This window comes from Osmerus eperlanus, chromosome 13, assembly GCF_963692335.1.
Source record: "Osmerus eperlanus chromosome 13, fOsmEpe2.1, whole genome shotgun sequence".
NCBI classification, from domain to species: domain Eukaryota; kingdom Metazoa; phylum Chordata; class Actinopteri; order Osmeriformes; family Osmeridae; genus Osmerus; species Osmerus eperlanus.
In genome coordinates, this window is record NC_085030.1 from 2,926,713 (window position 1) to 2,952,818 (window position 26,106).

At 42.6% G+C, this 26,106-nt stretch overlaps 2 protein-coding genes and 1 pseudogene across 5 annotated transcripts in view; 1 reads left to right on the forward strand and 2 right to left on the reverse strand.

Moving 5' to 3' along the window:
- The window catches only part of gcna (germ cell nuclear acidic peptidase), a 387,394-nt gene that overhangs the window by 137,966 nt on the left and 223,322 nt on the right, over positions 1–26,106 (reverse strand). The window lies entirely within an intron of this gene.
- frmpd3 (FERM and PDZ domain containing 3) overlaps positions 1–26,106 on the reverse strand; it is a 300,032-nt gene that overhangs the window by 9,419 nt on the left and 264,507 nt on the right. For all 4 annotated transcript variants that reach the window (XM_062475783.1, XM_062475781.1, XM_062475785.1 and 1 more), the window contains 5 exons: positions 15,854–15,985; positions 14,878–14,997; positions 11,778–11,914; positions 9,407–9,533; positions 8,942–9,031 (listed from right to left, as the gene is read on the reverse strand). In XM_062475783.1, coding sequence (XP_062331767.1) covers positions 8,942–9,031; positions 9,407–9,533; positions 11,778–11,914; positions 14,878–14,997; positions 15,854–15,985 — 606 coding nt within the window. The remainder of the gene's footprint in view (positions 1–8,941; positions 9,032–9,406; positions 9,534–11,777; positions 11,915–14,877; positions 14,998–15,853; positions 15,986–26,106) is intronic.
- Positions 21,650–23,719, forward strand: LOC134032807 (uncharacterized; annotated as a pseudogene).

Here is a 26,106-nt window from a genome sequence, read left to right on the forward strand (position 1 = left end):
AAGTGTCCTCAAAGAGGTTAAGTGTCCTCAAAAGGGTTACAGTCCCTGAGGTTAAGTGTACTCAAAACTGTTAAAGTCCCTGAGGTTAAGTGTCCTCAAAGAGGTTAAGTATCCTCAAAAGGGTTACAGTCCCTGAGGTTAAGTGTCCTCAAAACTGTCAAAGTCCCTGAGGTTAAGTGTCCTCAAAGAGGTTAAGTGTCCTCAAAATTGTTAAATTCCCTGAGGTTAAGTGTCCTCAAAATAGTTAGAGTCTCTAAACAAGTAATATTTGTGTGGAGTCAGATTGTGTTGAATAAAAATAGAGAGGAGTGTGGTGTGTCTTTTCTTTTCTTTGTCCTCTCCGGTACAAGAGGGTTACAGTCCCTGAATGAGTCATATTTGTGTGGAGTCAAATTGTGTTGACTAAAAATAGAGAGGAGTGTGGTGTGTTTTTTTTTCTTTGACCAAGAAGTTACGGAAATCCAGAGGAAAGGTGGGGGCTAAAAGAGTCCCGTTACGTTGAGATCTTACAAAGGTTATCCCAGAGGGTATACCCCTGGTTCATAAATTGGTTCTAATACAATTGGAAGAGTTATACTAGAGCAAAATTAAGTGAATAGACGGTAAACGCTAACCAGCTGTGTTGGTCAAAGAATGGTTTGAGGAAATGTATGTGAAAAATTATGAGGAAGCAATTAGAAAGTTACATAAAAGATTGGTTTAGAGAGGATCATGGAAGGTTATGAAATGAAACAAGAGAACGTTTTGTGGATGTGAAGAGGTGATTGGTTTAAACACTGATGTTTTGAAGAGGAAACTATTAATATACTTTGAAAGTATATGAGATAACATTTTAAGTCAAAATAGTAAAATATACGTTTTTTAAGAGTTTTGATAAAGGTATTAGATGTAATTTGGCTAAAAATTAGCAAGAGAAAAAACTAAATGTATTTTTATTTGGAGTTTAATTGTAATTTGGTTTTAAGTTTTATTTGAGAGTTTTATCAGAGCCTGGCATACTATTTGGGATAAACAGTTAGGCTGTGATAATGTTGTATTCATAAATGGTATTAGTGCATGAAGAGGGTTATTATAACATTCAGTTCTGAAATAATTTGGGAAGACTCATCAAGTCTGATAAATTGTGGTTATGATGGTTTGAGATAATTGGCTCGTTTTGAACTGCAGCAAAACGAGTTATGAAGTTCTACCTATCTGACCTTTATAGAAAATATAGTTGGGAAAAATGTTTGGTTAATAGCTACATTAAGAACATTATTTGGTCTATATTTCATTTAAGAAGCATACGGATTCTGGTTTGACATAATGAAAATTGCTTTTATCATATCTTTGATAAAAAGAGGTGATTTGGTAAAATAGAGAATCTAAAACAATATAGGTCTTAAACTTAACTGTTTTAAAAGACAGAAAAAGTTTTTGGGAGTGAAAGAAATTAGACTAACAGTTGATTTTCTAAAGAAGGGAACAAAGAAACAGGCATTTCTAGGCATGACTAATAGGAGTTGAATATCAAATGATGATGTATTGTCTTATTAGATGCTGTTACATGTGTTTGCTCAACAATAAGAAAACTGAAGGGTCAATACTGCCTGGTAATTATAGATATGTTTACAGTGGATTGAAATCTTTCCCAGTCCTGTACCAGATGCATTAACAACATTTGAATTGAATTATGGAAGATCATAATTCCACAACTTAAACCTAATGCTCACGAGAAAAGAGATGTCTTCTGCTAAATTCTGTTCCAGGTGAAGCAGTTAACCAAAGAGTGGAGGAGTCAAATGAGGAGATTTGGTATTGATTAAAGTTATCAATGAAAGGAGGGATCTTATGAAAACTTAAAAATATCCTGTCTAATTTCTGGTTTTTCTATTTGTTTCGAATTTATTTTATTTTATTACAATTCTAAAAGCTTGGCTAAAGTTGTATGTGGTGAAGGGGGCCTGTGAGCATGTCCAGGTCTGCCGTGGATACATGGATGTCGAATGTCCACTCTGTGGAGTGACGTTGGGTTTTCCCCTATAACATCATCAGGGTTTTCCCACTGTGTCCTCACCACTAGGCCATAACGCTGGATAGTCTCATCATTATTGTTGATTTGTATGTCAACATTGTGTAATCAGTAATGGGATATTTTTAAATTTGTGTTTGTTGTCACACCCTAAAAGGGTGTGAAAGGAGGGATTTATTTGAACTTTTAAAATATCCACTTTAAATCCTCAAATGGGTTCTTGATTTCAATATCTGTGTTTAATCATTGGTGTTCGACTGTTCGCATCTCATTTGACTCAGTTACTGCTTGATCATGGGAGATAAGGTGATGTTGGGACTGTAACTCTTTTCTGCTTCAGGACGAGTCAGACTGGCGGGTCTGACTACTTTTGGATATACAACCCCTGTTCTAAGGCCCCATTCCCCTGGAGACCCTGTCTCACTGGATGATCTACCCCTTCCCCTTGGAGACCCTGCCCCAATACATTATCAGATGTTCGGGGAAGCCTGTTCTACATTTATGGATAGGACCATTCAAGGTCCCTGTGCAACCGGATAATTGTCTCGGCTGTGGAGAACCCAAAGACGGGGTTCCAAATGCCGTTGCTGGGGCTGGCTGACCAGAACGAGGAGGCGGTGGTTGGTCCGGGCTATGTTGATTGATCTCTGGTGTTTTCAGAGATCAAAAGAGGGATTAAAGAATATATTGTGCTTATTAAAGTTATGTCTTATGAAACTTAGAAGTGTGCTCAGGCTTAAACATAGGGTCTCACACTGAGTGTGGGAAGCAGGCTGTTCTTTGTGTCTCTATCTCTTCATTTTCAGAAACAACCTTGAAACTGGGTGGAGATGGCACCCGAGCAGGTGGGACGCGTAGGCAAGAACAACTCCCTGATGCACGAGAGAACAAGCTCAACCCTCTTTTCATCTTTCTGTTTTAATTACACTGTATATTATATGCTGGGGCAGGGAAAGATAGCCAGTTGGACTTCGTGAACCAACCCAAACTCTGTTGCGGGTAGGGAAACGTAGACAACCCCAGAGCTCTGGACGTGTCGATTTCTAACTGCTGCATTAAAGCTGATATTATGGGACCTCTGCGACTCCAGACCACTCTTTCTAGAACACAGATTTGTGTCATTGAATACCATCATTACATATTGGAATAGACACAAAATACTTTAAATCCTTCAATATATATATATCCTTTTTTTTCTTCTTTTTTCTAATCAATGTATTTATTCCCAGGTGTTTTGCATCTTTGCAAGAACTATAGATTTATACAATAACAGGCTTACATGAACTGACAAAATTTGTTATACCACTTACAGTTCTCATGGACGCACACACGCAATCTCAACTGCGGTGTGAAGCGCGTGTCCGTGCAATTCTCCGACATGCACTCTAACAATCACTGCTGATAGACGGCCTATAATTTTGTACAGCCTGATTTCTGATACCGTGGTGGCAGAAATTTAGCCATAGAGGAAACACTGCACTATATATTATCATTCCAGGTTAAGAATACCAATTAAGGCTGCGTTTGAAATCGTGAATCAAACTTTTGTCAGCATTTTGAGTGGAAATTTCATTTGCATTTGTACAGGTGTATTCGTGCACGTCGGGCTGGCCCTCGCAGCGGAACGACAGTTTAGTGGCCACTCTGTCCATTCGCGCACCTCACAGTTGCGTATTGATCAGACAAGAAGACACGCTTATCAACCCGATTACTATTGATCAAAACAGAATGAGGGTTCGGCTGTAGCCTACTTGAAACATACTATTGAGAACATATTCGCTGACATGCATTGCAAGCGTGATGAACACAGCTTTTTCTTTTCTTCATCGCAGACTTTTTTTGGCCTTTGGCGCTCGGGATTTGTCATTGGCACTCGGGAAAACGGCTTTGGCGCGCGCCAAAATGTTCTCTATGCAGGAAAAACCCTGTATACAGCAAAAGTTTATAAAATGTTGCGCTGATAATGCCAGTGTTGTCATACTGCTGCGAGTCCAGGGTATTGCTCAATAGCCAAGAAAACACGCATCTCAACCTTGCATTCTTAGGATTGATAAACAGCCTTTAGACGGGCTCTGCTTTGTGTTTGGCGCTGCCGCACTAGCGTTGCTGGGAAAGATGAGATGTATACAGTGACGTAATGAAGTGGCTCTGTGGTGGCTCTCTTGCCCGTGGAAAAGCAAACTTGTTCTTAGAAGGCTCCGTTCTTGAACCAGCTCCGAAATGGCTCCCGGTTCACTTTTGTGGAAAGGGGGTAACAGTGAATCTCAAAGTCCATTGAAATCTCTTTCCTATCTAAATCTCACAATTTGAAACTGCAGCTGTAAAACGGTCGGTTTCGAAAAAGCCACATTTGTGACGTCACAAATGTGCCTCTACCTTTTTTGGCTCTCGTCTGTACCTTTGCCACGCCCCCAAATTTGCTGCGCGCTGATCTGTGTATTTCCACGGAATTACAAAGAAGAACGTTTTTCAAGGATATTGAAAATGGACTACGGTCGTAAATGCAGTGTTCCAGGCTGTACAGGGAATGCTGACACTTTTCAGAGTCTTCCCAAGGAACCAAACACTCGACGGGCTGTGATGTTTGTCTATGAAAAGATCACTGTGCAGTTTGACCCTCAATTACACATTTGCTCGAACCATTTCACCGAGGACAGTTTTGAAAACCTGGGACAATGTAAAGCAGGATTTTCTATGAACCTGTTACTGAAAACAGGTACTGTTCCGACCTTATGTTCATCACAACCGCAAGCTGTGGTATGATTTTGTCGCTAATAGTTATTAGCAATGCTAATGTATCCTGCCTGTATCTAGCATACGTAGAATGTGTGATGGTTTAGTTTATTGGCAATGGGGCTAACGTTATTTCATGTTCCTGACTGTAATAACCCGTGTTGTCATGTAAATATACAATTCATGATGCATGTTTGTCCAGATCTTTGTCAGGTTATTTATTTTATTTTTCAGCAAGACAGCTAGAGCTAAATGAAGCTAAGTTGAATTACGATAGTTTGGTTGGTAAGCTGTATTGTTACCTACCTAAGTCGATCCCATTTGCTTCGACAACAGAAGTGGAAACAACTAACGTTATCATTTCAAATGATATCTAGTCAATTTGTTTAAAACAGTGTTGTGTAGACACAATAGATTTATTTAAGTTTTTATTTCAAGTCTCTTTGCTCCGTAGCTTCACTCGTTGTAAAGCAACCAATCAGCGTGCAGCTCATCTACATATTCATGAGCATTCCATAAAAGGGAGAAAACATCTCGTTTTATTCCAGGGCTATTTCACAGGGTGCATCAGGGCGCATAGAACAGCACCCGGGCCATTTTAAGCCCAACCAATGTTACATACCCTATTCGGAGACAGTGTGAAATACCACAAAAATCAGTCAATGACCCCTTTAATGCAGGTGTTGCCAGGGTATTTGAGTTAAATTAGCCGAGTATTAAGAGCACAATAATACATGTGTGCTATAAGTTGCGTCTGCAATTACAGTAGAGTTGTAGGATGGGTACCCAAGGGTTTCAAAGCTGTGCAGTTGTGTCAGATATACAGTTAGGTCCATAAATATTTGGACATTGACACAATTTTCATCATTTTGGCTCTGTATACCACCACAATGGATTTGAAATGAAACAATCAAGATGTGCTTTAAGTGCAGACTTTCAGCTTTAATTTCAGGGTATTTACATCCAAATCAGGTGAACGGTGTAGGAATTACAATACATTTTATATGTGGCCCCCCCCTTTTTAAGGGACCAAAAGTAATTGGACAATTGGCTGCTCAGCTGTTCCATGGCCAGGTGTATGTTATTCCCTCATGGGAGTTCGTTATTTCATTGACAAGGAGCAGATAAAAGGTCTAGAGTTCATTGGGTGTGCTCAAGCCTTCGGCGAGAGCACAACCTTTGTTCTCTCACATATATATTATTATTATTATTATTCTTTTTGCCCCCCTAAAACTCAGTCAATATTTGGCCTACATAGACAAAGTAGGTGTCAAAAGTTTCGTCTTGGTAGCGATTGAGTTGCTTCTATTGGAATTTACGTTCCGTTGCATGGTTTAGGCTGAAGTTAAGTTTTTGTGGCGAAAAGTGAAGCTAACGGTGGCTAATTTGCTAGCCACAGTCACTGACATTACTAACGTCACGAAAACACGCGTGACTACCTTTGGCAGAACATTCGTTTTGCATCTGTTAACTTGGGGGATAGCTAGGCTAACTATAGCTTTACTGCAAGGCAGCTGCAGAAACGCCACAAGCAAAGAGGCCAGGGTGATAACTATTTACTCATTGTACTTTGTGATATGACACACAATTGTGATGTGTAATGTACAATATTAGCTGATATTATTAAGGAAGTACATCTACTTTCGGAAACAGTAGTCTACTATTTCACTGAAGTATTAGCATCATGACATTATAGCCTGTGTTGCCCGGGCAACACATACTACAGTGGTCTATGATGTATCCGTTTTCAATCGTTAAAATAAACATTCCTCACATATACATTTTCGTTGTAGGATTTATTATGACATTAGATTACAAGTAAACGATTTGTGGGTGAAATTATCATTACCTGTGGTTTCAATCCAGTGTATCACTGCAACGCTGTAGCCTACGCGAGACACACGACAAAAACATCTAACATACACAGCTGTTTAGGAAGTCAAACGGCGACAGAACATGTTCGGCACTCCCCTTACTTAAATCAAAAGTCTATCTAACTACTAACCTGAACTTCATTGCCACAGCCTAAACTTTGTCAATCTGTTCATGAAAATAATTAATTTCAGCCTAAACCGTACAACGGAACGTTTAATCGAATTCAACCAACGCAATCGCTACCGAGACGAACACAGCAGTAGTCTAGTACTGTACCGTAGTAGTAGAATTTACCGGGGCAGCTTCTCCACACAGGGCTATATCGCATTTTGCGTTGTTACCTTACAATGATCGCTACCAGTGAGCTTTTTATGAATGAGCGATTTTCCACTAAATAAATGTCAAGCTTATTTACGTTTTGGGGGGCATATTTTCAGTTAGCAGATGGTACTGTTTGAATCGCGATTCCATCTTCTACTGCCGGGTAACGTCGTAGAATAATCTTCAAAGGGGGTTCTTTATTAATGAATTAATGCAATGAGTAGGCTAAATGCATGAAAATATCACGAGAAGGGAAAAACTTAAAAGGACGTTTAAGTCATAGAGATTAGGTCAATTTGTACACCGGTCTGCCAAATTTATTCGTTTTGATTCAACGATGAGGCTGCCTCTTGCAGGTGAAATTAGAAGACATCTATTTCATTCTACACTTCACTCGTATTTTCAGTTGTAAATGAGCAGCAAAAAAAATGCTTTTAAATCTATGTAATCTTTATAAATAATAAGTATGCATTTTTATATAAAATACAGAAATATCAGTTGTAAAAATGTCATTAAAAAACGGACCCCTGTCCAACCGACGCAAGCAAGCACACCCTACAATTTCCCCAGAAATTGTACCCTCTCTAGTTTCAAGTATGGTATTTGTGTTTGGAATCTGTTGCTGTCAACTCTCAATATGAAGTCCAAAGAGCTGTCACCATCAGTGAAGCAAGCCATCGTTAGGCTGAAAAATCAAAACAAACCTATCAGAGAGATAGCAAAAACATTAGGTGTGGCTCAATCAACTGTTTGGTACATTCTTAAAAAGAAAGAACGCACTGGTGAGCTCAGCAACACCAAAAGACCCGGAAGACCACGGAAAACAACTGTGGTGGATGACAGAAGAATTCTTTCCCTGGTGAAGAAAAACCCCTTCACAACAGTTGGCCAGATCAAGAACACTCTCCAGGAGGTAGGCGTATCTGTGTCAAAGTCAAAAATTAAGAGAAGACTTCACCAGAGTAAATACAGAGGGTTCACCACAAGATGTAAACCATTGGTGAGTCTCAAAAACAGGAAGACCAGATTAGAGTTTGCCAAAAAACATCTAAAAGAGCCTGTACAGTTCTGGAACAACATCCTATGGACAGATGAGACCAAGATCAACTTGTACCAGAATGATGGGAAGAGAAGAGTATGGAGAAGGGAAGGAACTGCTCATGATCCAAAGCATACCACCTCATCAGTGAAGCATGGTGGAGGTAGTGTTATGGCGTGGGCATGTATGGCTGCCAATGGAACTGGTTCCCTTGTATTTATCGATGATGTGACTGCTGACAAAAGCAGTAGGATGAATTCTGAAGTGTTTCTGGCAATATTATCTGCTCATATTCAGCCAAATGCTTCAGAACTCATAGGACGGCGCTTTACAGTGCAGATGGACAATGACCCGAAGCATACTGCGAAAGCAACCAAAGAGTTTTTTAAGGCAAAGAAGTGGAATGTTCTGCAATGGCCAAGTCAATCACCTGACCTAAATCCAATTGAGCATGCATTTCACTTGTTAAAGACAAAACTGAAGGGAAAATGCCCCAAGAACAAGCAGGAACTGAAGACAGTTGCAGTAGAGGCCTGGCAGAGCATCACCAGGGACGAAACCCAGCGTCTGGTGATGTCTATGGGTTCCAGACTTCAGGCTGTCATTGACTGCAAAGGATTTGCAACCAAGTATTAAAAGTGACAATTAGATTTATGATTATGTTAGTTTGTCCAATTAATTTTGGTCCCTTAAAAAGGGGGGGGGGCACATATAAAATGTGTTGTAATTCCTACATCGTTCACCTGATTTGGATGTAAATACCCTGAAATTAAAGCTGAAAGTCTGCACTTAAAGCACATCTTGATTGTTTCATTTAAAATCCATTGTGGTGGTATACAGAGCCAAAATGATGAAAATTGTGTCAATGTCCAAATATTTATGGACCTAACTGTATATGCCCATGGAGTATTGTTCTAAAGGATTTCCTGATATGGACATAAGTAGACGTTTTTGGCAGTTACCAGGCCAACAGTGTAGAAAAGCAGTCCTCCAAAAGGGGGAAGGTCGTTGAGCACACGCATGTACTGCAGCTTCCCCTGGAGTGGAGGCACCTGTTAATAGATTGGAGCAGAGAGAACGAGAGGCTGAATCTGACACATGTTTATTGTAGTACCATATATATTCTCTTGGGGGCATTGTTTACCCACACAGACAGTTCTAAAGCAGGAAGTGCCAAAGAGAGTGTGATAGCATATGAAACATGGATAAAACTCACTGCTTATACAGAAATGCATCAAAGTGTCAATATCATATGCAAGAATCTGACTGTATGCTCGCCAATGTAATGTAACATCACAGCAAAGAATAATCAACCTATTCATACTACTTCCCACTGTTCCACTGCTCCATAATCCTGAACATGAAAACAGCCTTCACAGTGGATGACAATTTGATGTTTTTGTGCGAGTGGAGGAAAGTACAGACACCTTGTTGCCAGAGGGAGGTGGGTGTTGGTAGGTCTTGAGAAGCTGGGACAGTGTCTTACACACATTTTTCTCCTTGACTGTTGGCAGCAGAGTGAGAGGGAGAAAAGGCTCAAGGCCCCACTCTTTCCTGACAAAAGAGATAGGGAGGCAGACATATAGACATCAGGATACAATAACAAGAGACTGGAAAAAAATCTCAGTCTTTCTCCTCGAGAATACGAGAGATGCTTTAATTAGACTCTAAGCCAGGGGTTGGCAATTAATTTCCCCGAAGGGCCACATGAGAAATTGGGACCGTTGTGGCAGGCCGAACAATAGGCTGAACTTAATTCTGCTCAATATGAATTTGATTACTTTATAAAAAAACAGTAAATTATATGGTTTTGAGCTGCTACTGGTAATACATGTTACAATAAGGCTATGAAAATGTCAAAAGTGTCATTTAATTTTTTTAACATACCTTTAAACCTTCACGAAAATACATAAGATGGATATTTAAGACCAGCAATTGATTAACTTTATACAAAAGCAATAAGTGCTTTTGATGTTTTCCAGTTCAGTTTTTCTCAGTCAATGTGAAAAATCAAGTCTGTCTTGGGCTTGAACAAGTGCTTTGAAGTCTGGTTGAATGTCTGATGTAGATATGCGAAGGACAGCTGACAGGTGATCAGGGTCTGCAGCTTAACTCCTGTCGGTGAGGCTGCATTAGCGCATATGTAAATCGCCTGATCACTGTAGTCTTTCAGGACTACAGATTTCCTACCGCTTAACACATTTATTTATTTTTAATTTTTGATTTACCTCACGCGGGCCGAACTGGGACAGCCCGGGGGTTGTAAAATGGCCAGGGGTGTCATTTATAAAACAGTGCGTAGGATTCATACTAAAAGTGTACGTACGTCCAAAAGCCTAAAATGGCATACGGCCAAATAAATTCAGACTTGAATTGCGTACGCACACCTGTAAGTAATGTTCCCTTTATAAATCACAGATTACCCACGTGAATCAGCATCTTACCCCGCCCTGAACACGCCCATTTTTTAACATTAAGTCAATGCAAAGCACCTCATGAATGCTGATCCAGTATATTAATGGCCCTGGCATGCGATTGTTCTTACGTAACGTTATGGTGAATCATGGCATCAGGTGGGAAAAGAACGAAAAGGCGCAACTTCTCAGTTAGGACATTGAAATAGCCTACTTGTAGGCGGGTGGAGGCGCGAAAAACCACATTAGGCCTATTTGGTGGCCAGCAGGAGGGAGCGGGATCACCAATAAAAAAAAAACAGTGCGAGGTAACAATTTGAAAACAAAAGCGTAGCCTAATAGGTAAACACACGTTTCTTCATGCCGGTTTTGTTATGAACAGTATTAAAGTTTGGACTGATGGATGAACGAGGACGTAGTGTAGCAATTGCGCGGGAGCTTAACGGCTGTATTTCCAGTTTTTGACATATGATATACAGAACATATATGCACAGTATTAAATAAATATATTTAGTTATACACTGTGTTCTGCAGTTATCTAAAGGTAGGATATGTGATGTTATCCTGTATTCCATGCAGTCGGGGCATCTCCCCCTCCTGCACTCCCGTAGTGGATAATCTGATGGCGAGACAGCGCAGAATTCTTATTTATAATTTGAGTTGGATTGTACAAGGTGTTTATGGAACAATTATCACTCAGTAAAAGCGCAAATAACACTGCTGGATTTTATCTTCATGATAATGATGAACTGGAGTGAAAAAAAAATATAATTCTTACAACATTTACTTTCTGCAGTATGACTACAGTATGGTCATCTGCGTCGCCAATTCCCACTGTCTCCAAAATGTGCGTAGGCCTACGTTATGGGTCAGAGTTTGCGTGGAGCACCGCACATTCTCCCGTCAATTTTGTTTTTTATAAATCACAACCTTTGCGTGGGAAGTGGCGTACGCACATTTTCAGCCCCGTTTTGTAACGTTTATAAATGAGACCTCAGGTCTGCTGTAAGCTCTTGTCCTTTCACCCCAAGAATGACAAAGTTTTCCTCAGACAGAAAGCTGTACAATATGTGTGTGGGAGTCAGCAGGGCAAGTTATAAGTGGAAAGGGGTCATAGAAACTAAATAGGTACATTGACTCTACTTTTAAATGGGATTGTCTTGTGTCAGAATAATCTCAACCATAATTCTGGTTTCCATAAAGTCCTTTTTCAGATTCATTTTCAGATCCGTTTTTAATCTTTTGCCATACCAAAAGAAAAGTTGGGTACAGGAACAAAGTAATATCTGTGCCATTTGAGCAGATGTTTTTATGAAACAGCCATAAAATTAGATTTTTAATGGAATTCACACACCTGTACGCATACACACATGCACACACTTACTCAACGTGCTTGAGAGAGATCTTCTGATTAGGCCTAGCAGAGGAAACAGTGATGTAGATATGCAGTGCCGCCAGACGTAGTGTGATGTCAGACTTCCAGTCCATTCCAAAGCGTTCTTTGATGACATCATTGCGACTCTAAGGTGAGGTAAAGATGGGTTCCGTGAGGTCAGGTAAAAACATCTATTGATTAACCAATTGGCCAATCAATTAACCTAAACACAAAATGTAAAGTACTGATCAAACAACCAACCAAACAATCAGGCCCTCATGTACGTACATTTGCAAACGTGGCGTTATGTAGGGCTGGGCGGTATGACGGTATATACCGTGCGACGGTAGAAATGTGTCTAGCGGGAGAGATTTGGCTATACCGTTTCAACAGCGGTATACTTTTATACTATATTTTTGTATTACACGTGTCAATTAAATGTCTGGTTGTTGTATTGTACATAAGCCATCATATAAATCGCATTCTTGCGATATTTAGAATTGTAGTTTCACTTTTATTTTATTTGCTATTTTCGTTTGACCTTGAAGCACATTTGCTTTGGTCTGACGGAACAGAGTGTATTTTGTCTAAGCGGACCACATTCATGCCGATGCTAGTTAATTATATATTTGATGACCCATTCTGCAGGTAACCAATTTGATTTGTTGTTCAAGTTTTATGTCTCCTGCTGTAAAATTATTGTTGTAAAATTACACTGGTGGCGTTGCTAGCATTCTTGATCAAGGATGACTAGTGAAGGCTACTTACTAACTGAGAGTGAGGTCATGCCGGGAAATATCAAACTGAGGCTTTAACATATCGACCGACCTTTAACGAGGTTGATATGCCGAAACCGAAGTTTGATATGGATAGTAAAACTCAGACTGATCGCATTTGCTCATTTTGACATTTTCGTCGGAGGGCATTACAGATCCATATTGAGCTGTGAGTAGGTCACCACGCGGATGGCATGACTGCGCATCAGCCAATCGGAACGCTTGTACTCTTAACTTTTTTGAGTCTTTTGTTTTTAACTCAAGTGTTGTCTCATGTGAGGCAGTTGTTTTTGTTTGTAATAAATAATCGAGTGTGATGATGAAGTATGGTATGGTTATTTTGTACCATTTTTTTATTGAATTTACAGAACAATTACTATACCGTGATATATACCGTAACCGTGATATAAAATGACTCATACCGTGATAGAAGATTTTGGCCGTATCGCCCACCCCTAGCGCCATGGCCAACCCGCAGAAAGTGCACGCTGTGATACTTCAGTTTCCATCGTATTTACCAAACCTGCAGTTCATCAGGCAACCCTCTACAATGCGAGTAAATCACTCGCATATGCGACCAAATTTCACGCTGGGCGACTAAAAATGATCTTTAATTAGCCAATGGATAGTAAATTGTTCAATTTCACTTGCCTGTGACTGAGTTAGAGGCAAATAATACGTTTAGCTCAGATTTCAATGACGCACTGTCGCTTGACTGCGAGTTAGCATGATTGGCTGCTATGACAACAGACATACAATTCGTTATTTTGCTGCTGCTCAACAATGAAAACGGAGACTGCCAAAGTAATGGAAAGTCGCTAGATTTGACGCTCGTCGCTAGATTTTTGGTCGCTAGGGAAGGTAAAACTCTACACTGCCTCTCTGTTTTTCTCACAAAAAGATCGACTTGATTTTACGGCACTCGTCACGCACAGAGATGGATGCAAACAAGCTACAATTCCAGTCTGAGCAGAAAACGCTTAATAGGCCTACTTTTTTTTGTTATCAAGACAATTTAAGATTACTGTTCCTTGTTCAGATTATTCTTGTTCTGCTAATCAGCTCTGCCAACTGCGAAAGAGCCTTCAGTGCCCAAAAGAGAATACAATCAGATGTCCGCAGCAGTCTCACATCATCACGCCTTTCAGACCTGATCCTTATTTCAACAGAAGGCCCAGAGCTTCAGCAGTAGTCCTAAGAACCATTGTCAGCACTAGAGAGGTGGCTGAAGTCAAGTAGCAAGAGAAAGCCATTTGCTAATAAATTGTATTAATCCATATGCAACATAAAGAATAATTCAGACAGATAATGTACTTGAATTGTTCATGCATTTCATGTAAAAAGTCTGGCAAGTAAAATAAAAAATAGCCAATGGCGACTCAAGCTTCATTGTGTCCGTAGAGGGTTGTCAGGTAATCACCGTCTTTCTCCGCCCACTATACCGTAAATTGCGAGCATTTAAACACGCAATTGAATGGGCCTTCTCTCTTTCTATCATGGATCAGCGACCAAAGTCAAAACAGCAAAAACAACGATTTAGTGATAACAAAATTGATGAGGTAACAGCAAATTTAAATACTATACAAGGCTGGAACTCCACACCGACACAAAAAAATGCCATCTGGACCTAAATTACAAATTCCAGTAACTGTAATAAGCATGGCTGCTTAATCTGTAACACGTAATGATTTTGTGTTCACTCAACTGAAAAAGTGTGAGCCTTGTGGCAAAAATCCTTTCAGCTCGTCTCCTTGGCCTATGTCTTTGTCTTGCTCGGATTACTGCTGCCATTTCATCAGGAGGCATATACGAGGAAACCCGCATCCTGGTTTACACAGCGCAGAGGCGCTTTCACGGGCGTTTTTTGTACATACCGCAGAATACATAATTAGGCGCACTTACGCATTCCCACCCATCTCTTTATGGGAAACTCCCACTTTCCCCTTAAAACTCCCATGAATGCATATGCATGACACGGAAAAGCGCAATTTGCCATTTTCAGTTCCCACGACAGGCAGTCTGCGCTTTTACCTCAGTGCGGCATGTTTGTACATACCTCGCCATGCTTTTACCCGCAGGTTGCGAAACAAATACGCCTGAAGTGGGCGCAAAAGCATCAGCACGAGGCCCTCTGTGTACTAACCGATCAATCACTAATCATTTCAGTTAATGACTGATGACTTGATTTCATTTAATAATCTGATTGCTTTTCAAAACACTTAGAACTCAGATGATGTACGTATTTACCTAATTTGGTATGAGTACATCTGCGTGGGTATGTTTATATATCTAGTGTCATATTACATTCACAGCCTTGATGTGTTTGTAAGCACCTGTATGTAGAGGTACTCAAAGGCAGCAGGATCTCTCCTCAGCAGGTCTGCAGGGTCCTTGGGGAAGAAACAAATCCTGAACAGGCACTTCATCCCCTGGAAGTATGTTCTGTGTACCACCTGAGGGAAGGAAGCAGTCACATTATGTATTCTGAAGTAGGCACTTCAGGAGTGGAAGAGCCGGACACGAACATTAGACATTAGTAACATGACCCAAGGATGCCATCTTGTCAATCCCATTGGTCAGACACACAAGGCTGACTGTATAGTCAGACATTGTCACAAAAGGAGGGCTCAAACAGTTAAGATGGACAACATCCCTCTCACTGTTCACACACCAGACAGCACTGTATCTGACGAGCTCATCTGCTGTGGCACTTCTAAATGTTCGAGGGGGAGGCTGGCAGGGCTATAAGTACCTCTCCTAAACCCAAGCACCATCCTAGACATCTGTCATAGAGCTAGAAGCGGCCGCCTGAGACACAATACTCTCTACAATCTCTAACAGTGTGATGATAAACTACATTCTGCACATTACATGAACACGAAACCATGAATCCTTGATGCATTAGAAGCATACCTAAGGACATAATGATATTGAACAGTCATTATATGTGCCTGAAGACGTCAGATGGCTGAGCGGTGAGAGAGTCGGGCTAGTAATCTGAAGGTTGCCAGTTCGATTCCCAGCCGTGCCAAATGACGTTGTGTCCTTGGGCAAGGCACTTCACCCTACTTGCTTCAGGGGGAATGTCCCTGTACTTACTGTAAGTCGCTCTGGATAAGAGCGTCTGCTAAATGACTAAATGTAAATGTAAAATGAAGAATTTCAGTGCCTTGCAAAAGTATAATAATCAGCTATATCTGACAGTAATACGACCCCCATAAAATTGGGAGTTTGAAGTGAGAAAAACAGCAATCTTTTATTCTGACCATAACTCAGATCCCTAACTCTGAAGATTTATGATACACATACATGTGATAAAGGCTGGTTCTCCAGAAGCAGGTGTAGTCTCTGGTTCTGGTCCAGCCCCCCAGACTCCAGGACCAGGGCAAAGTGCTCAATGTAGCGCAGAGTGAGACGGTCCTGTAAAGATGAGATCACATCCTGCAGGCAAGGTGGGGGAGATAGAAACAAAGAAACAGAGAGACAGTAAGAACAAGGGGAGAAAGAGTGCATGAGAGATGGGTAATTATGAAATTATGCAGGAAATGTACTGGTGAAACTTGAAATGCATATTTTTTTATAAAGATTTCAAAAAATTTTAAAGGGTGCACATTTCAGATTGACTTGTATATGTTGATTGTTTTATGTGACGGTGTGAATTGTGTTTTCTCCAAAGTTTCACAAATACTTCACCTCGTATTTACACTGTGGTAAGAACATGCAGTTCCTTATTTGCCTATGCAAGCTATGTTTGCGGATTTTGTAACAAAATACAACTAAATATTTTTGGAGATTACCTTGAGCCACTGTGCTACTTATATTTATTATTATGAGAATTTTTTTTATGTTCTGTATTTAAAAAAAGTATAACTCGTTTCAGCATTATATAACGACATAACGCCCCCAAAAGATCTTGACTTTGTCAATAACTAAAACCGGGTGAACACTGCTATTTTTTATAGTCCTTTTCGACTGTTGCTTGTCAGATTGTACGAACATGATCCCCGCTGAATTTTTTTAAATCTGAGGATATATTTTTTTGTCGCAACGACCATTAATCAATCAGCTGTCGGGGAACAACTAACAATCACAGACTACAGATTTTGGCCTAGGATTATGGGCAGTAGCGGCCCGATCTTATCTGGCTCCCTGGGCGAACCAACCCTCGGGCGCCGCCGCCCCAAATTAAGTAGTGTGACAGATTTTACTATATGCATACTGTACAAAATTAGAAATGCGCTATTTGATAGATTCCTTCGCACCCCCCTCAGGCTTCCAGTGGGGCGACTCCCCCCCCCTTCCCATATCATGCTTCTGAATGGGAGACCTTTCCAGCCCAGGCAGTAGTCTGCCTAGCTCACAAATTAGAATCAGGGCGCCCACTCCGTCAACGTGAATGGAGACTGATCGCGTGAATGTCACCATTCAGATTTTTTTATTGTGTGGACGCCCTGTGCCGCTCCCGGCAAGATGCCACCCTTGGTTGGCTGCCCATGTCGCCCATAGCTAAGTCCGTCCCTGTTTATGGGAATCTTTCTAATGCCAAGAATCTCTGTGTATATCTGTGTGTGTCTATATATGTGTCAATGGGATTTTAGGGCAGCGAGTTTCCGACGATTATCTCAAGAACCGGACACTCTGCAAAGTTCATATTTTGCGAGATAGAGCAGGGGTCACTAATTGGCGGACCGCGGTCCGGGTCCGGACCCAGGCGGTACCCTATCCGGACCCGGACCTATAACCGATATATTATTATGGAATTAATTCCTTTTGACGGAACGTTTCCATTTTAACCGGCACATCTTTTTGTTCCAACTAAATGTGGTTTCTATCTTACTTGTCCAATACAAAAGGTCCAATCAGGAGCTTTAATAACTGTAATCACCATGACAACTTACTCACTGAATGTTGGTTGCAACCTCTGTGGGTCAGGTTGTGTGTGTCATTGCAACAACGCAGGCTAATCGATTTGCTAACAGTACCTGTTTCTTCCTTAGCGAAAAACATGGCGTGCTCTAAACCCGGCGAAAAGTTTATTCCAAAAATACCTAATTTCAGACAAGTATGCATTTGTGCTGCCGGTGGGGCGCACAAAACCGATGTGTTTAATGAGACGGTTGCCCTTGTCAATAGTGGTAGCTAATGTGAAACGTCACTCATGGCCGTGGGAACTAGGAGTGCTGTAGTACCCCCTGACAGCACGAGAATTTCCAATGATATGACTTGAAAATTCACCACCGCGGCACAGCCCAGCCCCGGAGTAGCGGACTGGCCATCGGGAGCACCGGGAGAAGAATAACAATAGAAAACCAGGCTAAGAAACGTAAGGGTGGAGCTGAAAAATTTATAGACAAAAAGACATCACCTTCACTAGACAAGGTTTTACCAATTGAAAAACGGCTATGTTCATTTTACATAAAGCTCAAAAGACTATTTTGTGCTCAAATAAAGGCAATTTTTTTTTATCTTGCTTGTACGCGCGCTCGCATTAAGTATCCTAGCGTTCTCACGAACTAGCATCACATCAAACAGAATGTGCATGACCTATTTTTACTCCCAGTCCATCCCTACCGCCCCGCAACATTAAGAATCCCCCCCCCCCCCCCCCCAGCAGCACCCCCCTGAAAAAATATCCTATGTTCCCGCGGCTATGGTCACTATGACACGAAGCATGGACACTTTGAACAAAATTACCCCCAGAACTCTGAGGTAAGGGCCAGAAAAATAAACCATAATTGTTCCGGACCCTGGACTGAATGGAAATTTGGTTAGTGGACCTTTTGGGTTTCTAAAGAGTACCCCTGCAATAGAGTGTAGTGCAGCGATTGACGTGGTTTGGATAAGCATTTCAACATTATTATTTTTAAATTTTCTGCCTATTTTGCTTGCTTTGCTCTCAACCAAGCCCCCACCCCTCGCTCCTTGGCTTTAGGCAAAGGTGGATGTTGGTGGTATTGCATTTACAATTAGGTCCCTGGCTTGTCTGGGCGATTTCAATCTATTAACGCAAGATAATCAACATATCCAAAACTATCCCCCCCCCCCCCAAAAAAAAAATATTCTCAAACATGGATCATTCTACTAGCTTTATTTTTGGCTAGGTTTGAAACCAATCCGGAATGGGTAAAGTAGCACCCCATTTATTTGCTTACATCAACAAAAGTTGCCTGGAACTGTCCTCGTGGGTACAAACGGGGCACGAGCACAACAGGAAACATTAGCCTATCGCTGACTGAGCACAGTTATTTTAAAGCAGATTTTACAATTTTGAAATGAATGTTATTAAGTTCATGACATGACACACGTAATTATATATAAACGAAAATGAGTAAATATAGTGCAATGTGCTCTATATTTGTGACACACTCTGGTGAAAAGGGGCTGTTGTCGGCCAATTAATTTATCCGTTTCTTATAGATTGTGAAAGTGCAGATTGTAAGCTTTCAAATGATGAAATCTGAAAATAGTTGAAAAAGATACACGTATTTGAATGTTGATAAACCTGGAAAGCTCTAGCCCAGATATTCAACGTAAAGGTTTTAAGACATTTTTAAGCCTTGAGAGGTGTGATTGTTTTGTGTTAATCATTAGAAGCGTTGAGCGGTGGTTATTTCACCGCAGCGAAGAAAATACAAATAAAACAATATTTGCACTCAATCAAATTTTAGGATTCTGCTTTCTTGACTTGATCCTAGATGTGTGTTTTAACACCCAGTATTTTTGTACTGACTACATTGCCCTGTACCTGGCCCCAGGGCCGACCCAACCCAATAAACAAACCAAACATTTGTTTAGGGCCCGTGATTGGTTTGGGCCCCCCCCCAGGAAAAACATAAAAAAGACATTTAAAAAAAAGAATGACAATCAAAGGGCTGTTGTGTAAAATTATCTAGTCTTAAAAAAATCTTCAAAGTTCAAAAATGGCACTGGAACTCAGCAAATTTTGATCCAAAATGTTTCTTGGGCTTCAAGGTGACAAACAATCCCAACAAACGTGAACTGGTCCCGGGAGCAGACTGGTCTTATTTTCTCCGGAGAATACCTTATATACCATGTAGTTTCCTATCTCCTATCTTATGTTTTGTTTTACTATTGGTAATTTCAGATGGTCTCAGATTTTGTGTCACTCAATTGGTCCCTTGTCCTGGGGGTTTTAGATTACAGATGCTTTTTAATACAGCCCTACAGATGCTTTTTATACAAAGACATTTCTCCCATGGCTAGTACTGACCATGAACGATGCAGCTGCAGATAAGATTCTGGCATAAGGCCATAAATGTGCAACTAGATTTATAGCTGGGGCCTCTAGAGACCTGCAGGGGCGTCTTAATAGCACTTGAGGCCCCTGGGCTATGGACCTTTTTTAAATTTTTTGAGGCCCCCCGCCCATCCATTGCACGGTTTAGGCTGAAATTCAGTTTTTCAAAACGTGCCTTGTGTCAACGAAGGGAACTCAGTGCTAGTCTACGTCACAACGTCAGAACACGTTAGCAACGACGCATGGATACGACGTGCATTGCTGTTGCACAGCAAGTATCGTATCGTGCCATGGTGTACTAGCAGCATTATACATTTAAGCAATTCAAGACTTGCATGTACAGTAAGTAATGTCACATTAACAGGGCTCTCAAGTTTTGAAGACAGGCAAGAGTGACATTTCCCCTCCCCCAGCCCCCCCTCAAAATTAATTAATTAGGGTTCCTCCGGTAGGAGGGAACCTATAAATTTTGTTAGTATTCCTATTATTATTATTTTTCCTCTTCTCCACTAAATGGCTCAATAGCTCAAAAAGTCCTTGACCCGATTTGTTCAAATTTGGCCCAATGATACACCAGGTCACTCACTACTCCCAGACCGCTAATGGCCCATGTACGCCCATAGGTGGTGCTATAAGCCACGCCCAAAGTCTACGTGATTTCCCCAGCGCCCCATTATTCCAAAATGCCTGAAAATGGAAATTGGTATACATGCCTTATTTCTCATGGGGAACAAAAAAGCCTCAAGAACCCATAAGGTCTGCCATGATCGATTTTGCTGTACTATCCAAATTTGGTACAACTTTCAAAACCCTTCTCCTCATGAATCAAGCGGAGCTGGTTCATGAAGGAGGACGCAAGACATAGCGCGTCACTAGCAACGCGTCATATTATGCTGCAGGGTACTCCCTCCTAATAGGGCGGGGTATATAGCGGGGTATCCCGGCATATGCATTGCTAGTGCGACATAGACATCAGTCAGCCTGCTGTTGTCGAGCGAGGGAGTTGATATGTCGTGTCTTTCTGGGTCTGACTTGGAGGAGTTCCGTGGGGATTCATTGGTCGACGGTGGACCTTGCGAGGAAGTGGGAATCCCTCCAGCCGGAGGGTCCAAACCCCGTCGGAGTTCTCGTCTGGCGGTGAGGCAGCCGGTCCCGATCGAGGAATGGCCCGTTCCTCGACTTCTTTCTGGATTCTACGAGAAGGGCCTTAGTCCTCCGGTCGGTATGTCACACGAGGAGTTATACCTCCATTTCATGGACGTATGCGAGGAGGAAGCGGAGGGTCCCATTACCCGCAAAGCTCCGGGGGAAGAGCAAGCGAGGTTCCGCCGCTGGTGCTGGCGTTGGCAAGAATCCCAGAGCGGGGTCCGCAGGAGGCTCGGTCGTGCAGCTGCCCAACCCCGTGCATCATCCAGCTCCAGTGCAGCAGCCCGACCCCGTGCTGGCGGCGTTGATCGATCTGCGGAGCACACTCACTGCCATGGATGCCCGGATTCAGCACCTCGAGGGAGCCGGGGCCTTGGGTGCAGCTCCCGTAGCTGCTGCTGCGAGTGTGCTTGCTGCGCAGGAGATCCGGCCCTCACACACCTTGGCCAGCGCGGTGGCAGCCGCGGCCTCTGGGGCCTCCTTTCTGCCTCCGTCTGCTGCCGTTCCGGCGAGTCTCCGCGAGCAGATCCTGGCAGGTAAAGACGTGAACCTGGTGAAGATCTTGCTGTGTGAGCCTGAATCGGTCGAAAGCCGCTTGGTAGAGTGTTGTGGCTGTGTTTTTGCGGGACGCCGATCCCCGTCTAACTAAGACACTGACGATGTCCGAATTCGTCGTTGTTTTTGGGGTTTTTCGCGACGTCATGTGCGAGGGGTTCCCCGGGAGGCGAGTCGAACTGGACACCTATCTGGCCATCATTGCTGACCTGTCGCTCTCCTACGGGGGAGCGCTGTTCTATGAATACCACAAGGGTTTCTCGGCCAAGGCAGCCCTGTACGTCCAGCGGTTTAATCTGCGTCTGGACTGGTCTGTGCTAGATCTAGAGCTGGTTAGCCGCACGTTCACCGGGCTTTGTCCCCTGTCATGTGTGGTGTGTGGGTCATTCTCCCATCCTATTGGGCTTTGCCCTCTCACGGTGCCTTCTAAAGTGGGGGAACCTTCCCGTGATAGGAAACCTGGTTCCAGTGGCACGGAGCGGCGCTCGTTCAAACGCCAGGTGCCTAATGCTGGTTCCGCTCCTCCTGTGTGCATGTATTTCAATGAGGGGGCCTGTACCTATCCTAATTGTCGATTTCTTCATGTCTGCAGTCAGTGCTCGGACGCCCATCCGAGGTCAACCTGCCCGCGTCGGTTCCGACCGGCGGGCAAGGGCATGAAATAAAAAACCACCCTTCTACACCCGTTGACATTGGTCGTCTGTCTGAAGCTTTGAGTGGCCACCCCAACCGATGTTTTGTGAACTATCTCCTCACCGGGTTGCGGGAGGGGTTCATGGCGGGGGTGGAATGTGTGCCCACTGTCACTCATGTGTGTAATAACCTGCAATCGGCGCTCAGGGAGCCCGACGTGGTCGATGCGTTGCTTGCTAAAGAAACTGGCAAGGGGTATTTGTTGGGGCCTTTCGTGGAGTCGCCGTTTCCCGTATTTCGCGTCATTCCCATTGGCGTGGCTACCCGCAAATATTCTGGGAAGAAACGCTTGATCGTGGACTTGTCCGCTCCACACAATGCTCAGGTCCCTAGCATTAACAGCCTGATTCCGCCAGATCGATCAGGCGATTCGGTTAATCAAACAAGCAGGCGTGGGCGCCTGGCTCGGGAAGGCTGTTATCACCGACGCGTTCAAAGTGGTGCCCCTTCACCCGTCGTAGTGGCACCTGTTCGGCATCAAATGGCGGTCGCAAATGTACTTTTACGCTCACCTGGCTTTTGGCTGTCGCAGCAGCCCGCGCATTTTTGATACTCTGTGTTGGGTTTTGCTGAACGTGCACCGGTTGCCGTTCGTGCTGCACCTGCTGGACGACTTCCTTGTGGTCGATTTTCCGTCCTCGGCACCGGCGCATCTCGGTGGTGAAGGCAACTTTTGGGCATGCCGCTCTCGGAGGAGAAGACGCAGGGGCCTTTCACGTCCATCGAGTTTTTGGGCATCCAGCTGGACAGCCTGTTAATGCGCGCGTCTCTTCCGGCGGAGAAGCTCGTGCGGGTGCGCGCTGTTCTGGCTTCGGCGGCGGCGTCGGTTTCAATGACTAAACATGATCTTTTGTCGTTGCTCGGGCACCTGAATTTTGCTATGCGCATTATTCCCCACGGTCGGGGAATAATGCGCCTGCTGGGCGTGGCTAAGTCAGTTCCGGCGCTGCACGACATCGTGCGTTTGGATGAGGGTTGCCAGTCCGTTTTGCGTTTTTGGGCCGTGCTTTGCGAGCATTGGAACGGTTTGTCGTTTTTTTTACAACAACGAGGTGGAGACCTCTAGCGCCCTGGCTTTCTACACCGATGCAGCATTGTCCATTGGGTTTGGGTTTTTTTTCGCGAACGAATGGTTCAGCGAGTCGTGGCCCGTTGGAGTTCTGGCGCGCGATTGCAAATCCACAGCATTGTACGAACTGTATCCTATTGTTGTAGCATGTCTGTTGTGGGGTAAACACTGGTGCAGGAAGAGGATCGTGGTGTTCTGTGATAACAAGGCCACGGTGAACATCATCAACAAGGGTAGATCCTCCGTGGCATTGATTAATAAATTAGTGAGGCGTTTGACCTGGACATGCATCATAGGCAACTTCGTGTTGCGGGCCGCATACATCCCTGGGTTACTCGACAATGTGGCTGATGCGCTGTCACGTTTCCACTTTCAGGAGTTCCGGGCATTATGTCCGGAGGCGAAGCCGGACGGCTTGGTGTGCCCAGCGTTTCAGGAGGCTCTGTTAGACTAGACAGGACGCTAAAAGGCTACATGACGGTCGCCGCTCGGTACATGCGAGCAGGCATGGGCAACGGTACATTAAAATCTTATGATTGTGCTTGGATGTATTACTGTTCTTTCTGCCACGCACTCAATACACCCTCTGTTTTTAGCTCCTGTTTCATTTCGCTTCCAATCGCAGCTTGCCGTTACAAATATAAACTAGAGAGGATACAATTTCTGGGGAAATTGTAGGGTGTGCTTGCTTGGTTCGGTTGCACAGGGGTCCGTTTTTTAATGACATTTTTACAACTGATATTTCTGTATATTTTATATAAAAATGCATAGGACCTACTTATTATTTATTAAGATTACATAGATTTAAAAGCATCTTTTTTTTGCTGCTCATTTACAACTCAAAATACGAGTGAAGTGTAGAATGAAACATGATGTCTTCTCATTTCCCCTGCAATAGGCAGCCTCATAGCTGAATCAAAATGAATACATTTGGCAGACCGGTGTAAAAATTGACCTAATCTCTGACTTAAACGTCCTTTTAAGTTTTCCCTTCTCGTATTATTTTCAGGCATTTAGCCTACTCATATTGCATTCATTCATTAATAAAGAACCCCCTTTGAAGATTATTCTACGACGTTACCGGCAGTAGAAGATGGAATCGCGATTCAAACAGTACCATCTGCTAACTGAAAATATGCCCCCAAAAACGTAAATAAGCTTGACATTTATTTAGTGGAAAATCGCTCATTCATAAAAAGCTCACTGGTAGCGATCATTGTCAGTAACAACGCAAAATGCGATATAGCCCTGTGTGGAGAAGCTGCCCCGTAAATTCTACTACTACAGCACAGTACTAGACTACTGCTGTGTTCGCCTTGGTAGCGATTGCGTTGGTTGAATTCAATTCAACGTTCCGTTGTACGGTTTAGGCTGAAATTAATTATTTTCATGAACAGATTGACAAAGTTTAGGCTGTGGCAATGAAGTTCAGGTTAGTAGTCAGATAGTTTCACCTATTGAAAGACTTTTGATTTAAGTAAGGGGAGTGCCGAACATGTTCTGTCGCCGTTTGACTTCCTAAACAGCTGTGTAGATGTTTTTGTAGTGTGCCTCGCCTAGGCTACAGCGTTGCAGTGAGCAACACTGGTTTGAAACCACAGGTAATCATAATTTCGCCAACAAATCGTTTACTTGTAATGTAATGTCATAATAAATCCTACAACGAAAATTTATTTGTGAGGAATGTTTATTTTAACGATTGAAAACAGATGCATCAAAGACCACTGTAGTATGCGTTGCCCGGGCAACAGAGGCTAATGTCATGATGCTAATGCTTCAGTGAAATAGTAGACTACCGTTTCCGAAAGTAGATGTGGGCCTACTTCCTTAATAATATCAGCTAATATTGTACATTACATTTCACAATTGTGTTTCACATCACAAAGTAAAATGAGTAAATAGTTATCACCCTGGCCTCTTTGCTTGTGGCGTTTCTGCAGCTGCCTTGCAGTAAAGCTATAGTTAGCCTAGCTATCCCCCAAGTTAACAGATGCGAAACGAATGTTCTGCTACAGGTAGTCACGCGTGTTTTCGTGACGTTAGTAACGTCAGTGACTGTGGCTAGCAAATTAGCCACCGTTAGCTTCACTTTTCGCCACAAAAACTTAACTTGAGCCTAAACCATGAAACGGAACGTAAATAAAAATACAAGCAACTCAATCGCTACCAAGACGTAACTTTTGACACCTAGGTTGTCTATGTAGGCCAAATATTGACGAAGATTTAGGGGGGCAAGAATAAATAATAACTAGAAAAAGCTGTTCCTGCGAAACAGCAGTGAGAATGCTGAAAACCTGAATGGGGATAGCTGACCATGCTAAAAAAAGCTGAAAATAGTACAAATTTAGCAGAAAGTTATAAGCTGAAGCTTCAAAGCGCCCGAAAGGTATTTTTGAAAGGGGCAGGAGATGGACGAAGGCATACAACTACAGAAAAGAGAAGAACAATGCAAAAAGAGAAATAATTCAGAAGAATTTGAAAATTTTGTAGAAAGTCATTTGCTCAGGTTACAAAAGGTCTGAAATGTATTTTAGAGAGGACCTGGAGCTAACTGATTAAAATGCTGCTGCAAAAAAACTATTGTGGGTAGTTAATAAGATCATGCTACATCTAACCAGCGGATCATCTTGCAAGTGTGTCAAAGTGGTATTTTTACAGACTGTATTAACACCATAGGCGTGAATAATGCATGCATTATTAATTATTAATGCATTAATGCATGCACAATGCATGCATCTAGCTAAGCTAGAGAGAGGATGCAATGGGAGACTTTCTACAGTAAGCCATATCTACTGCTTCAAATTGAAAACGGAGACCATCTTTTGATTAAAGACAAGTTCC